The following is a 15415-nucleotide window of genomic DNA, read 5'->3' on the forward strand; positions in this document are numbered from 1 at the left end:
TTCCTATATGCAAGCGGCTGTTGAAACACGAAAGGATCATAAACAGGAAAGAAACTTCTAGGTATATAAAGGATCAGATCAGTATTTTAAAATAGTAATAATAATGGGTGGAATTTACCCAACCATACATGATATAACACAGAGATTATAAGCAACGTGTTGCGTTGCAATCCATTTCTCATCCCCCAAAGGACAAAGTAAATGTACTTGCCTTAGCTGTATCTGAAACGGTATTCCAATAACCACCGCTGAGAGAGAACTTTCCACTACCTATTCGGGCCAAAATCTCCTCTGGGGTATCATCAGGACCATTTGCAAAAGGAGTGTAGCTATTTAACCAAACAAATTCAATGTTAATAACTTCCATAACCTGGACCTCAACAGTTATTATGAATCTGATCACAATGTTCAGCGAGTTCAACATAATATGTAGCTGTAAAAAGAAATTATTCTTAACACGTGAAAATGCATGGCACTGACTACAGATCTGTTCTTACTGGATGTACTCCCTCTGTAACGGGTCTGAAAACCAGATTTTTCCTACAGCAGTCTAAGTCCTGGTGGTTCCTGAGTTACAGAAAGTATTCCTTAAGCCTTCATATTTTAGTGAAATTACAAAATTAAATATGAAGACTTTATAATGAGTCTGAAAAAGAATAAATGTTGTTTTGATACTAGAGGAAGGAAGGTGTAGCAATTTTCCTTGCTTCACTATAAACATTTTTGCTACTAGAATATCCACAACCAAAAAGGAGTTTTATTTAAAAACAAATGTTTGTCACTTATTTATTTTAAAATGCCGTAATGTCTCTGATGGCGTTAACTCTTAACCAAAGTGGCAATCTGAATAATCCAGCATAAAAAGATAATCTATTTGGCAGCTGCAACAGCAACCATCTTTTGAACTTGTGGAACTACAGTAGGATTTATTATTCATCAGATTTTATACAATTCATTTCTGTTGCATATATAAATGCATTTCTATAGCATTTCTTATATCCTAACTGCATCACTTCAGACTATAAAGCAGTTGAATTTTGCACACAATCATGCTTCAATGCATTGCAATTCTATTTGCAACATGTATTTCTGTCAACACATATGCTGCCTTAATCAGCTAATTTTCACATGAAACAGTCAACTCTTACTCCTAAATCACCACAAAGCAGAAATTAAACATCTAAAATAGATGAGACATAAGAAGTCAAGAATTTTTCACGTCAGTGTCTGCAAACTTGGATTCTACTAAAGACAAAGCATATTCTATCCTCACTGAAGCCAAAGTTGAGATTAATCAATGCCTCAATAGAAACATCTTCAACAGTGGGCCTACATTTATTACTCTCTTTGTTTATATTGGTTTGCTATTCTACAGCAAAGCAAACTAAAATTACTCTTACCCAGTAAGCATGGTATAAAGTAGAACACCAAGGCTCCATATGTCACATGCAGCATCATAACCTTGCCTCTTTAAAACCTGAGGGAGACAAGTATTTTTTCTGAAAAAAATTCTTAGAAATGCTTTGATTATGCCATAAAAATAGCGAGAATTCAAGTTTTTAGTGTTTACGAAGTGATTTAACTTGTTAGACAAGAAGGAAACAAGTATCTCGCCAGCAAAAAAATCCCATCAAAATAAACCAAGGCATATAAACTGTCCTGGTATTTACCTCTGGCGCAACAAAATTTGCTGTGTAACATGGAGTCATCAGAAGACCATTTTCTGCCCGTAGCTGTTTTGCGAAGCCAAAATCACAAATTCGAATTGATTCTGGATTACCAGACTCATCAACATAGAGAATATTGCTAGGCTTCAGGTCTCTATGAACAACCTAAAAACATAAAACAAACCACTAAATACAATAAGCTAAACATAGGAAAGGCTTTATATTATAATTATCAATTCCGCTATTTAATTTAAAATCTCCCATCAGCAATCAGTTTCCACATTTCCAGCTTCTAACTTCAGCTGTAGCATTCTGATGCTCAGTGGTATATAGAGCACTACAATTCTAACTTGGAAACTTTAACTATAAAGCCCCTTCCAGACATCCCAATCCCCCCAAATTTATTTGTACAGACAGTTCCAGATGTCTTGTTCTAATGGGTGAATATATGTATTTTCTATTTTAACATGCATACCTACAAGGCTCTTCAAAAGATATTACTAGCCAAAGGTTCTGATTTAGAGTCACAGATGTCTGTAGCTGTTGATACGCCACCGGGCTACATAACCACACATTAGTTACTGCTGGTAACTGGTGTTCTATATTACATTCTCTTCATTCAGATAATCTGAATTAATCCCAGTCCAAACATTTAAGGTCTGATTAAGAAGGAATTTTAATACAGTTCTGCCAAAAAAAAAAAAATCTCAAAATATCGAAGAGGTATTTTCCTAATGGACTGGCATGTCAAAAAAAGCCTGTACTGGTTTCCAAGCGGCTGTTCTGTAAGGGCTTGAGATGTAAAATGCTTGACAAAAACTGTAGAAGGTGCCAAAGCTCTGGCAGAATGAATCTAATCTTATTTGAAGGTATGTTATAAACAAGCCTTAATAAAACCTGGAATGCACAACGACAGTCTTCAAAATCAGATGATCTGTTGTGTTTTCTTCACAAGACAAATTAGCCTAAAGTCTCTAGAGACTTTGTAAAGAAAAGGGTATACACTGCTGTAAGACAGTTTAGTGGATCTAAATGTCCTCTTTTAAATATTTAAATAGCCCTGCTATGGAAGCCTTTATCTCCCCGATTGTCCTATGTATTTGATTAATATTAAACACAGCTTTACAGAATTAAATTTGAATGGAAGACTCATTTCCTCTTGGAAAAGATTGTGAGGAAACACTTCAAGAAGGTAATCACATTAGAACGAGACGATACCCCAAAACTCCTGCAAGCGAGTGATGTGCAGAATCAGAAGCTCTATGCACTCTTTCAGAAAGCTAGCAGTGTTTCAGGAAAATAATGTAAGACCAAGAAGTGAAAGACTGCAGAAGGCCTGCAGATTGTAAAGCCATTTAACACACTAATCTATTTAGTAGAGGCTTTTTCAGTACGCAAATACTTTGCAATTCTGAGGTTAAATAAAATGAGTACTTAAAATTATAGAAATAAGGACCTTGTAAGCTGAAATATACAAAATGGTATTAGGGAATTTGAGTTGGAACAGTAGACATTAAGGGGAACATCCTGGCTTGAGATGTCAGTGTAGGAGAGAACCAGCTCCTGATAGCCCTCATTTTTTGGCGTTTAGATAGATTAGAATCCTTTTTCTTTAAGTAATGAAACATCCTTTACTGTTCCGCAAGGCAGAAGAAAAAAAACCCCACAGTTTTATTCTAGTTGGTGGTTTGTTTGTTTTTGTTTTTTTTTTAATAGATCCTAAAAGGGGTAGAAAGGAAGAGGTGGGCAACAGAAGGCAGCACAGAGCTAGGGATTTGGCAGACTGTTTCTAGAACCAGTCTGCTTGAGTAGTACTTTTTTTTTGGAACAAGGGGAAGCAATTCTCGAGTGGGAGGAAGAGTAGGTATAACAGTCTAGTTCAAATCCAAATGCTAATTCCTAAGCAATCAACATGTTTATGTCAAAGAATAAATACAATACCTTCTTGTTTTAAGCTGTTTTACCAAATGTGAATTTTAAAAAGATGTCAGATTGTTTAGATTATATTGGTATTTTGCACCAAGACTTCGTAGCCCTGGGACAGCTGGTTAAGGGATCAGGAGCACAAGTAGTGTTCTCCTCTATCCCATCAGTTGCAGGGATTGATGTGAGGATAAAGAGCAAGAGTCAGCGGATTAACTCCTGGCTCAGAGACTGCTGCAACCAGCAGAACTTTGGTTACTTTGATCACGGATTGATATACAGGACACCAGGCATGCTGGCAACAAGTGGGGAAAGCCTAACCCAAAAGGGAAGAAGGATTCTGGGACAGGAGTTAGCAGGACTCATTGATAGGGCTTTAAATTAGGTTTGAAGGGGGACGGGGATGTAACCAGAGTGATTGAAGTGGTGCCTGGGAGCAGCATCCCAGTACTGGTGGGTAAAAGCACTAGCAAGGTCTTGCAGCCTGTTGTCACAGTGGAGGTGGGAGATGATGACCCATGTGCTAACAAAGACATGAGCAGTAGTGTGATAGATTGGCAACTGCAGAAATGTCTGAGCATGGACAGGTGGGAATAAGGGCTTGTCCCCCCAGTAAAGTGGCAAGGCAATTAGCCCAGCTGAAGTGCATCTACACGAATGCACGCAGCATGGGCAACAAACAGGAAGAGTTGGAGGCCATTGTATAGCAGGGAAACTATGATATAGTTGCCATCACTGAAATATGGTGGGAAGACACGCACAACTGGAATGCGGTGATTGATGGCTACCAACTCTTCAGAAGGGATAGGCAAGGAAGGAGAGGTGGTGGGGTGGCCCTCTATGTCAGGGGCAGTTTTGAATGCCAAGAACTTAACAGTGTGCGTGATGACATTGTTGACTGTTTATGGATAAGAATCAAGGGGAAGGCCAATAAGCCAGACATTGTGGTGGGAGTTTGTTACAGACCCCCCAACCAGGATGTAGAGGCCAATGAAATATTCTATAAGCAGCTGGCAGAGGTCTCGTGATTGCTCGCCCTTGCTCTTGTGGAGGACTTCAACTTCACAGATGTCTGCTGGAAATATAACACAGCAGAGAGGGAACAGTCCCAGAGGTTCCTGGAGTGCGTGGAAGACAACTTCCTAACACAGCTCGTGAGGGAGCCAACTAGGGGAAGTGCCCTACTGGACCTGCTACTTGTTAACAGGGAAGGTCTTGTAGGGGATGTAAAGACTGGAGGTTGTCTTGGGCAGAGTGATCATGAAATTTTCAATTCTTGGTGAAGGCAAGGTGGAGAGCCAGCAGAACTGCCACCTTAGATTTCCAAAGGGCAAACTTTGGCCTGTTTAGGAGCATGCTTGAGAGTGTCCCTTGGGGGACAGTCCTGAAGGTCAAAGGTGCCCAGGAACGCTGGGCTTACTTCAAGGAAGAACTCTTAAAAGCTCAGGAGAAGGCCATCCCCAAGTCCCAAAATACGAGCAGACAGGGAAGTAGACCAGCCGGGCTAATAGAGAGCTTTGTCTGAACCTCAGGAAAAAAAGGAAAGTTTATGATCTTTGGAAAAGGGGGTTGGCTACTTATGAAAAATACCAAGGTGTAGTGAAGCTATGCAGGGTGAAAATTAGAAGGGCCAAAGCTCAAGCAGAACTCATCTTGGCCACCACAGTTAAAGATAACAAGAAGAGGTTCTTTCAGTATATCAATAGAAAAAGGAAGACTAGGAAAAACGTAGGCCCACTAAGGAATGAGATGGGTGCCCTAGTGGTGGAAGACACAGAGAAGACAGGGCTACTGACTGCCTTCTTTGCTTCATTTTTTGCTGCTAAAGCTGTCCCTCATGAATCCCAGGCCCTGGAGGCAAGGGGGAAGGTCTGGAGAGAGGAAGATATTTCCCCTGTAGAGGAAGATCAGATTAGAGACCACTTGGCCAATCTGGACATCCATAAGTCCATGGGCCCTGAAGAGATGCACCTGCAAGTGCTGAGAGAGCTGGCAGATGTTATTGCTTGGCCACTCTCCATCACCTTTGAAAGGTCATGGAGAACAGGAGAGGTGCCTGGGGACTGGAGGAAGGCCAATATCACTCCAGTCTTCAAAAAGGGCAAGGAGGAGGACCCAGGGAACTACAGACCAGTTAGTCTCACCTCTGTCCCTGGGAAGGTAATGGAGCGACTCGTTCTGGATGTCATATCCAAGCGCATTCAGGAGCAGAAAGTTATTGGAAGTGGTCAACATGGATTTACCAAGGGTAAATCATGCTTGACCAATCTCACAGCCTTCTATGATGTTATAACTGGTTGGCTGGATGAGGGCAGAGCAGTAGATGTCATCTACCTTGACTTCAGCAAGGCTTTTGACGCTGTCTCTCATAACATCCTCCTTAGGAAACCGAAGAAGTGTGGACTAGACGACGGGACAGTGAGGTGCACTGAGAGCTGGCTGTGTGATAGGATTCAGAGGGTTGTGATTAACGGAGCAGGGTCGAGTTGGAGACCTGTAACCAGTGCTGTCCCCCAGAGGTCAATACTTGGACCAGTATTGTTTAACATATTTGTCAATGACCTGGACGAGGGGAGAGAGTGTATCCTCAGCAAGTTCGCTGATGATACCAAACTGGGTGGGGTGGCTGACACCCCAGAGGGCCATGCTGCCATCCAGCGTGACCTAGACAGGCTGGAGAGCTGGGCAGAGAAGAACCTAATGAGGTTCAACAAGGACAAGTGTAGGGTCCTGCACCTGGGGAAGAAGAATGTCAGGCACCAGTATAGGTTAGGGGTGAACCTGCTGGAAAGCAGCTCTGAAGAAAAGGATCTGGGGGTCTTGGTAGACAGTAAACTATCCATGAGCAAGCAATGTGCCCTTGTGGCCAAGAAGGCCAACAGAACTCTGGGCTGCGCAGGGAAGAGTGTGGCCAGCAGGTCAAGGGAGGTCATTCTCCCCCTCTACTCTGCACTGGTGAGGCCACAACTGGAATACTGTGTCCGGTTTACGGCTCCCCAGTTCAAGAGAGACAGGGAACAAAGATGACTAAGGGATTGGAGCATCTCCCTTCTGAGGAAAGGCTTAGAGAGCTGGGACTCTTTAGCCTGGAGAAGAGAAGGCTGAGGGGAGACCTTGTTAATGTTTACAAGTACCTAAAGGGTGGGTTTAAGGAGGATGGAGCCAGACACTTTTCAGTGGTTGCCAGTAACACGACGAGGGGTAACGGGCACAAGTTGGAACATAGGAAGTTCCAATCAAATATGAGAAAAAACTTCTTTACGGTGAGAGTGACAGAGCACTGGAACAGGCTGCCCAGGGAGCTTGTGGAGTCCCCTTCTCTGGAGACTTTCAAGACCCGCCTGGATGCAGTCCTGAGTGATGTGCTCTAGGCAATCCTGCTTCAGCAGCGGAGTTGGACTAGATGATCTCTAGAGGTCCCTTCCAACTCTGAAAACCCAGTGATTCTGTGAAATAACATTTTATTTTAGAGCAATAGAAAAGAGCAAAAGCAGGACATTCCAATTCTTTATTTCTTAGCATCATGTTTTTGATTAGCATTCTCAATTATCTATCAGCATGCAAAAGTATTCTGCTCTGAGATGACATGATACTTCTTGTTTATTCTTTTTATGATGTCTATTGTGCCAACCCTTAATTGTTGTATGCTGGCCCTAATACTTTTAGAATGGTTTGGGTGAGAGTTGGAAGTATTGCTTACTCTGAAGAGGAGGATTTCAATTCCTTGGTTAGCTAATTTTTCAGTTCAAAAGTATCTTATGAATGTCCATGAGGAAAATCCTTCTGGGAAGAGTCATGGAGACTGCACACAGATTGGGAATCTGTCAAACGAAATATTACCTAATACCATATTCAAATGAGCTCCTCTGGTGACCAAAGAAGCTACAAAAGGAAAATCCACTGAAGACAGTGAGGACTTTTCCAGATGAAAAATTAGACTACTGAAGTGCTTGCTATTTACACATATGGCCACCTTTCAGGCAGAATTGACTTAATATAAGATGACCCAACAATTTCAAAAAGTAGAAGTTCCAAGGAGCATGTGGTCTATCTAATGCAAGTTAAAATGCCAATATTTACAAAGATCTACAGAAAAGAAATAAAAGCCCCTAAATCCCTTACTTGACGCAAGGACACTGGGCCTTTTTTGGCCACGTGTGGTAAGAAGGAACCAAGTTATGATATGTGTTATTCTATTATTTATATTTCTATACAGAAGGTATTGAGGTTTATTCATAATTCCCATGGATGCTGCTGGCCAAGGATTCTAGTCCTGTGTACAGATGCTCAAGTGACTGAAGAAAGCGATGAACCACAAATAAGATACACCAGACAACTTTGATCCTAAGTTTTCTGAAAGAATAGTTCACAGAAATGACCGTGCATGCTGAATTATTACCTGTTTCTTAAAATAGTTTGAGTACTATTCATTCCAAAGCAGCTTTTCTTGGATAATAACTTTAGATGTTAGCAGATTGACTTTTTCCTTACACCCTTACTTTCTGCTTTTTCTCTGTCCCCCTTTCCTTGTCGACTTAAAAATGCAACACAACTTGTCCTTGCCATGCAATTGTCACACTTGCCTTCTCTATCTTTGAACTACTTCCTCTGTCTCCAAATTAATTTCCTGAAGCATTAATTTTCTTTCTCCTAACAGTCCACTACAACTTCCTGACCCTATGGTGCAGGAGCTTATAAAGTCATAAACCAACTTCTTCAAAACCAAGCAGTGGAAGAAATTACAAGTGTGATAGATGGAAGATAAATTTTCAGGGTCTATCACAGGGTGGGGTTGGAATTACATGAGGTCCCATGGCTAAGCAACAGCACTAGTCCTAGCACTTCTTCCTGGCTTGCTTCCTCTCATATCCTATCTATTAGTCATTATCTGCTTATCCCACAGAACTGCTGACAGACTGCATGCAGGACTAGACAAACAGTTGCATCATCTCCTTTATCTAGACATCTACACAGCTGATGGGGAATGTTTTTATTTCAACACAAATTCCTGCAGCCATGTAATTATTTACCAAAAATTACTTAATTACTTCACAGAAGAACATATCAAGATAGGAGTTTATAAATCTGAAAGAAAAGAATATTAAAATCTATAAGCATTTTGTGTGAGCTGAAAACTTACCCCTTGTGCATGGAGATATTCAACCGTTTTTGTTATTGTGAACAGAACTGCACTAGCTTCTCGTTCTGAGAAAAATTTTTGCCTAAGAATTTTATCCAGCAGTTCTCCTCCTTTCATAAGTTCTGTTACCACGTATACATATTTCCCATCATCATACACCTGCAAAAAGTACATGAAGATGTAAACTTCAAAACATTTATTCTCTGCTATCTTCCTGTGAAATGCACACATACTGCAGGTGCATCCACAAGTTGTTTTCTTCAATTATTTTTCCCCTATTTCTCACCCCACACACTATCCAGACATTGTTCATCTTCAGAAATGAACACAAAACCTTCTACAAAAAGGCAGTACAGCAATATAATGGCATGTAAATATTTAAAGAGAAAAAAAGATTAATAACATGTAGTTTTTCCCACATAGCTTTACTGAAACTAATTAAACTAGACATGGGAGAAATTAAGAAGTAATAATAAGTGGAAACTAGTCTAATTAAGGCAAAGCCAAAGCTAATTGTAGAAGCAACTATTGCACCAAATTACAAATATGAGCAGAGATCATTCTGGCTGAACAGTCAAACAAACAAAAAAATAATCTAAGTTCACTTCAAATAGCTTCTGTGAACGCTGAAGTTAATGCATACAAAACTGCTACGATAAAAGCCTACAACTTATACATTACTCTGCGCATAAAGCGTGAACCAAAGTCTAAAATTAATAAAATATGTATATTTTAGCCCTTACTTCTAGTTATGGAAAATGGCTTAATTTTTGCATGCATTTTAACCTCTAGGGAAACAACAGTTGAGAATTACTTATATTATCACCAGGGGGCACTACAGACTGAACTATACCAAAACATGTTTTAAGGTATACTTAAGCATTTCATTTCAGTTGCACTTTCTTGGGGTTTAAACTTAATCCAGAAAGTGGTTCCTGCTTTAGTGAAACCTTTTACAGACTCTGTTCCCTGTTATTATTCCAACCTATTTTTTATGGTGATGTTGGAATCGTTCTCTGCAGTAATATATGCAAGATAAAAACTAGTTTCTATTTAAGTAGAAACAATTATCCAAGCTGTAGTAAAATAACTTTAGGAATAAACTAAATTAAATAAAGAGTTTTAATCCCAATTTCCTTGTCTTAAACTACCTGGGAAATACAGGCTACTGAAGTTCTAAGCTTAGAAATTTTTGTGCTTTAAACTATACTAAAAGGATTTATTTTTTCACCAAATTAAAAAAGAGGAATAATGTTAAAGAAGTAATTCTGCAGGCTTTACAAGCATATTATCTTAAGGAGAAGACGACATGACGGGTTTCCATGTTCTCATTTAACAGCAATTTTCCCCCAAGAAATATAAATGACTGATCATCTGAATGTGTTTCTATTAAGACTTTAAATATTACACTGTATTAAAATGCAGAATTTTCTAATTCTAGATACTAAACTGGCAGTTTAGATTTTTTTTTTAATAGGCATGCTCCCTCTAATCCTGGTATAACGTGAAGAAATAAGCTTATTTCATTTGACATGGCAAAGCACACACGTCAGTACTGCAGGGGGCATTCAAGCAAAATTTGCTTGAATTTGATTACTATTTTATCTGCTACCCTTTGTTGGTCCTGTCTACCTGCCAAAAAAAAAAACCCAAACCAAAACCAAAACCAAACCCACCCCAAACAAACCATTCCGCTCGCCCTGATTTATCTAATGGTACTATCAATTTAGTTGTTTGCACTGAATTAATACTGTTGAAGTTTTCTTCCCCATTAGGTGCACAGTATTACGCTGAGATCATAAATATGATAGTAGTTTCTAACATGAACTCCTGCAGATGCCAAACATCAGTCAGGATGTCTTCTCTACCAAGCAAACTGGAAGAAACTATATTGATAAACAGATGTAGGCAAATGAACAAAATATACTGTAATGGAGAAAGAGAACACCTTTTTTGCAAAGTGAAATAAGATTTCACATACATATTAGGAGTTTCTTTAAACTCATGAATAAGCACTTTGACTGGGACACTGGATATACTGTATTTAGGTTTCTAAAATGCTTCTGAAAAGTTTCTTCAGCCAATGCTTTAAATAACTCAAACCAGGACAAAAGTTCTGTTACAGAACAGCAGCTAATAGGTAAAAAAGGGTAAAATACATATAATGGTCTGGCACAGGTAAAAAAGGGTAAAATACATATAATGGTCTGGCACAGGAAGTTTCTAGGTAATGGTTTGTTGGAAGCTGTGTGCTTCCTCCATTCTTACATGGTTTCCTAGGCATCCACTAACGGCCACTGTCAGAAGCAGGATATTGGATAAGAAGGACATCTGATTTAGCACAATATAGCTCGCTCTTTTGTTTATATACTATGTAACTGAAAAAGACCACTGATAACAATCAGAAGGAAAAACCCCAGAGGACTGTGCACTGCAGAAAGAATTTGGTGTTTTGAATATTCCATTGTTTCAATCCAAACACCTTCAGAATTAAAGTACATAAAAAGGCTGAGCAAGAACGAAAATTTCCATCCTAAGCTAAATTCAAATATTACTGCATTTACTCTTGAAATACAAGAAAAGAAAGAAATTACTTCTTGCAGAAGAATAATTTCCAAAGATATTCACTTAATGCTGAAATATTTTAGTTGGGCATTTCAAAATAGAAACATTTACATTTTGGTGTGGAACTGAAAGAAAAATTGTGTCAAATCCAGATTGAGTTTTATGTGTATAATAATACACGGTGCTCTTGGTGAGTTTGAGGCCTGAAGGCCAATTACTCCTTATTCTCTCCTCTGAAAGCTGTAATAGAACACCCCTATATTGTGGGATATGCAAGCAATCTGACCCATGCATCTGTATTAGGACAGTGAAAACTTAATGTTAATTTTTTACAGTAGTGGATATTATACAGGATTCACATGTATTAGAAACTTGTATCTCTTTCCTTACACTGGACATAGTTCCATAAACTGGGCTTGAGAAATGGATCTGAAGTAGAAATAACAGAATTACAGCCTCTTGTCTGCTCTTCCTCTGTGGACTTAAGGCTTTTTTTGTTGTTGGCTCCTTTTGTTACATGAATATTAATGTTGGTGTGAATGAAAGATGGCTGCTACTGGAAGATGACTGATGAAGAACAATTAATTACAAAGTCGAGCAATTCAGCACACATGACAACTTTTCAAGGCTGCCTGCATTTCTCTGCTCTCAGTGAAAAATATTCATAGTGCTTAAGTTCAGGTAAGTACTCACATTCCTTATGTTTGTCTTCCTGCTTAAATAACACAACCTCTATTATGAATTCAAGCAACTCAAACCTAGCATGCAGCACTAAAAGCAACCTGAATGCTGATGCAGGTTCTGAGTTAGCCCAGGTACTTTCAGGTGGCTTTATTGTCCAACCACATGAAGCAGAACAAACAGAAAGTGGGATTGTAATTATGGGATCTACCTTGCAATAAGGTAAGCTCCATGGTGGGCTCCCTTGTATATCTGACTTTTGTTCTCCCAAGAAATGGCCAAACTACATGATATTGATAAAGTGAAGACAAATCATTGTAGGAGAAGACCTTTAGGCAGGGTTCGCTAGTACTCATCTCCACAGCATTTACGAGCTACCATTTTAATGACTTCAAAATGCCTGAGAATCTCCCTTCAGCTGAGCTCAGCTTCCTGAAAATGGTTAGCCGTTTTGCTTGAGGTTTGGTTTTGTGGACCAGAATACTTTCCTGCAGACTAAGAAAGTCATTAAGCATATGCCTTTTTAATTTTTAATCCTCTTTAATGCATAATCAAGGAAAGAAAGCCAATTTTCTTTTTCTGTTAGATCATCAGAATCTACTGTTCACTATGAAAATCCTCTACCTCCCAACTTATGTTACTCTTTGCTTTTTGTGGTCAAAGTGTTTCCATGGTCAGAGCAAACAATACAAGAAAAAAAAAGCTAGATAATCTTCCCTATGAAGACCAGGTAAGGTACAAAGACCTTTACTAGGTAAAGAAAAGCGATGACCAGGCATATGAAAATATTTTGTCCATTACTTACTAACACTCATTACTGTTCATGAAAATTACTTTGAGTATTTGGATATTTGAGTATCACTATTTCAAACAGTGAGTTCTCAGTTATGTAATAATGCAGTTAAAAATTGCTTTTGACTAATGTAAAGTAGATTCAAAGTTAACCAAGCAACCAAAAAACCTTACTTGTTCCTTTATAAATACAGCCAATGTTAAATGAATTGTTCCTGTGCTAGGATTTATAAAGGATGAATTATTTGACTGTTTAGGATTACGTTGTACCAAAATATGAGCATCTTTAAAGGAGGACAATGACACATCTCAGTAAAAAAATTGATATTGTTGAATAAATGGCATCAGGATATTGTTTTATTTTTAAATACTAAAGTTATTTTCAGCTTTTTTAAATACTGAAAAACAGTAACATAAATCTAAAACATGCACTTCATCATCTCTCAAATTAGAAAGTGATATGCAATTATAATACACTAAAGGATGTCTCTGACACACTACTTACATCTTTTAGGGTAATAATATTTGGATGCTGTCCATAGCGCAGTAGGATTTCAATCTCCTCTGTTGGATCTCTTTTACTCTTGTCAATGATCTGTAAGAGCAAATAGATACATAGGCATAATTCTTTTTGTGAATATTATATAGTGTAACACTTTGTTGCGCTTACTAGCATAAACAGACAAGCAATATTTATTGTTGTTGGTAAAGGACATGGATTATAACCAAAACAAAATTTGTTAAATCGGAACAGCAAGGCCAAGCAAAAAACAGGAAAAACATGGAAAAGGCTCTCAGTTGAAAACAATTTTGGAGAAGTCAGGCTGCAGGCTACGATAAATAATGCAAGGCTATTTTAGTAGATAAGACTTCAGTCACCCACCATTTAATAAAATAGGAAGTTCCTAATTTGACATGAGATACTGGTTTGACAATGCTAATGCACGGATTTTCACAAAGCTGATCTCAAACAAATATTTAGTGCAGCAAGAGACAAAGCAGGCGAGTAAGGGAATCAAAAATAAGAGAAAGGAAACATTTCTCAGAGTTAATTCAGACAAGCGTTCTATTATGAAAGTTCATTTGAATGTCTGGAGGCTTGCTATCAGGCTCTGAAGTTCTCCCTGTGCAGAAAAACAAAACATTATTTTGCCCTACTTAAAACATATTCTTATTCTTCTCCTTTTTTTCCTCTCCTTATGAACTGTAGAATTTCCTCTAATGTCTTCTCCATCTCTCTCTTACCCCTTCTTCCTCTTGACATTCTAAGCCCCTACTGCTACCAGCACCATCCTAACACATTGGACACCGATCACCTTATTCTTTTTCTCATGATTCCTTGAGGAAAAAAAGCCACAACAGAGGCAGCAGCAAAGTGAGGCAATCCTCAGAGTAAATTTTATGGCTTAGAGAATTAAGAGCTATGCCAGTACTTTCTTCCAGTTTCAAGAAATTATTTAAAACTGCAAGCACAGAAGTCAAATCTGTTCCTGGCCAGAACCAGAATAATGACAAGTATGTAACGACCAAATTGAAATTGGAGGGTTTCTAGCAGACAATCTGCATACAGGGATACAGCAAAATAGAATTTATCTTTGGATTTTACATATTTGAATAGTAGACTGATGAACAACTAAAACAGAGAATCACCTCACAGTACAATATTTAAATATTTTTAATAGCTTTTTTTTTTTTGCTTTTTAAGTCTGCTAATCTATGCGCCTGCTTTCATAGTAACCATTCAGCTCCATGGTGTTATACAAAAAGACAAAAAGATAGATTTATCATTCCACCTCTGGGAATTCTACTGATGTCAACCAAGAATTTAATGCCTTCAAAGAAGTGCTAGAAAGCCCAACAGAATAACATAAAAACAACATTAGAAACCTCGTTAAAAACTAGCAAGCAAAGACAAAGAGTTGAAGTTTATTCTGGAAGGTACACCAGACTTTAGCACTGTTATGAACTCCTAGCTATCTGACAATTTATGAATTTACTTTTGAAGCAAAACCTACATATATAACTATATTTAAATAAGAGTAATCAATCACACTTTTAAAAAATGATGGAAAGTCATGTAAGCTTTTCATTGCACATTTCCTTCTAGAAGCAGTCATGCAACACTCATCAGTTTTACTGTAATTACATAGGTGCTTCAAAGACCCACCACCCAAACCAGCATATCTGACAGTAAATATTCTACTTGTTTGATTAGTATAATTCACATTTGCATCTAAAATCTTTTTATACTAAAAAATTGTCTTGATTTGCTATGGTGTTTATGGCAAATATTAATTATGCCCAATGTCTAGGATGCTGAAACCTGAAAACGGTGTGTTTTATACAAAGTGATTACCTTTACAGCATATTCCATGTTCGAAGCTTTATGAATACATCTCTTGCAGATAGAGTAAGACCCAACTCCGATATCTTCCTTTACTTCATATCCATCAGTAAACTGAATGCTGTTCCTGTGCAACTGCTACCAAAATAACATTATCAATTAATGAATATTCTAAATATAACTGACTTTTATATTAAGAATGCGTTTTTGAATTCCTAGTGATTTGCTTCAAATTTTAACTGATGGCTGTACTAGGTGAAAGCTGTCTAAATAGCCACTACCTTCTGTTTGATATGAATATGA

The 15415-nt window shown here is 38.2% G+C and overlaps 1 protein-coding gene across 2 annotated transcripts in view; it reads right to left on the reverse strand.

The window, feature by feature from the left end:
• The window catches only part of RPS6KA3 (ribosomal protein S6 kinase A3), an 82451-nt gene that overhangs the window by 7374 nt on the left and 59662 nt on the right, over nucleotides 1–15415 (reverse strand). Inside the window, exons 15-20 of one of the 2 annotated variants that reach the window (XM_054187677.1) lie at nucleotides 15125–15247; nucleotides 13274–13363; nucleotides 8731–8889; nucleotides 1671–1832; nucleotides 1401–1477; nucleotides 212–329 (exon numbers count right to left, since the gene is read on the reverse strand). In XM_054187677.1, coding sequence (XP_054043652.1) covers nucleotides 212–329; nucleotides 1401–1477; nucleotides 1671–1832; nucleotides 8731–8889; nucleotides 13274–13363; nucleotides 15125–15247 — 729 coding nt within the window. Of the gene's footprint in view, nucleotides 1–211; nucleotides 330–1400; nucleotides 1478–1670; nucleotides 1833–8730; nucleotides 8890–13273; nucleotides 13364–15124; nucleotides 15251–15415 lie in introns of both variants that reach the window. The other variant, XM_054187607.1, reaches the window with a different exon arrangement.

This window comes from Rissa tridactyla, chromosome 1 (assembly GCF_028500815.1).
Source record: "Rissa tridactyla isolate bRisTri1 chromosome 1, bRisTri1.patW.cur.20221130, whole genome shotgun sequence".
Taxonomy (NCBI): domain Eukaryota; kingdom Metazoa; phylum Chordata; class Aves; order Charadriiformes; family Laridae; genus Rissa; species Rissa tridactyla.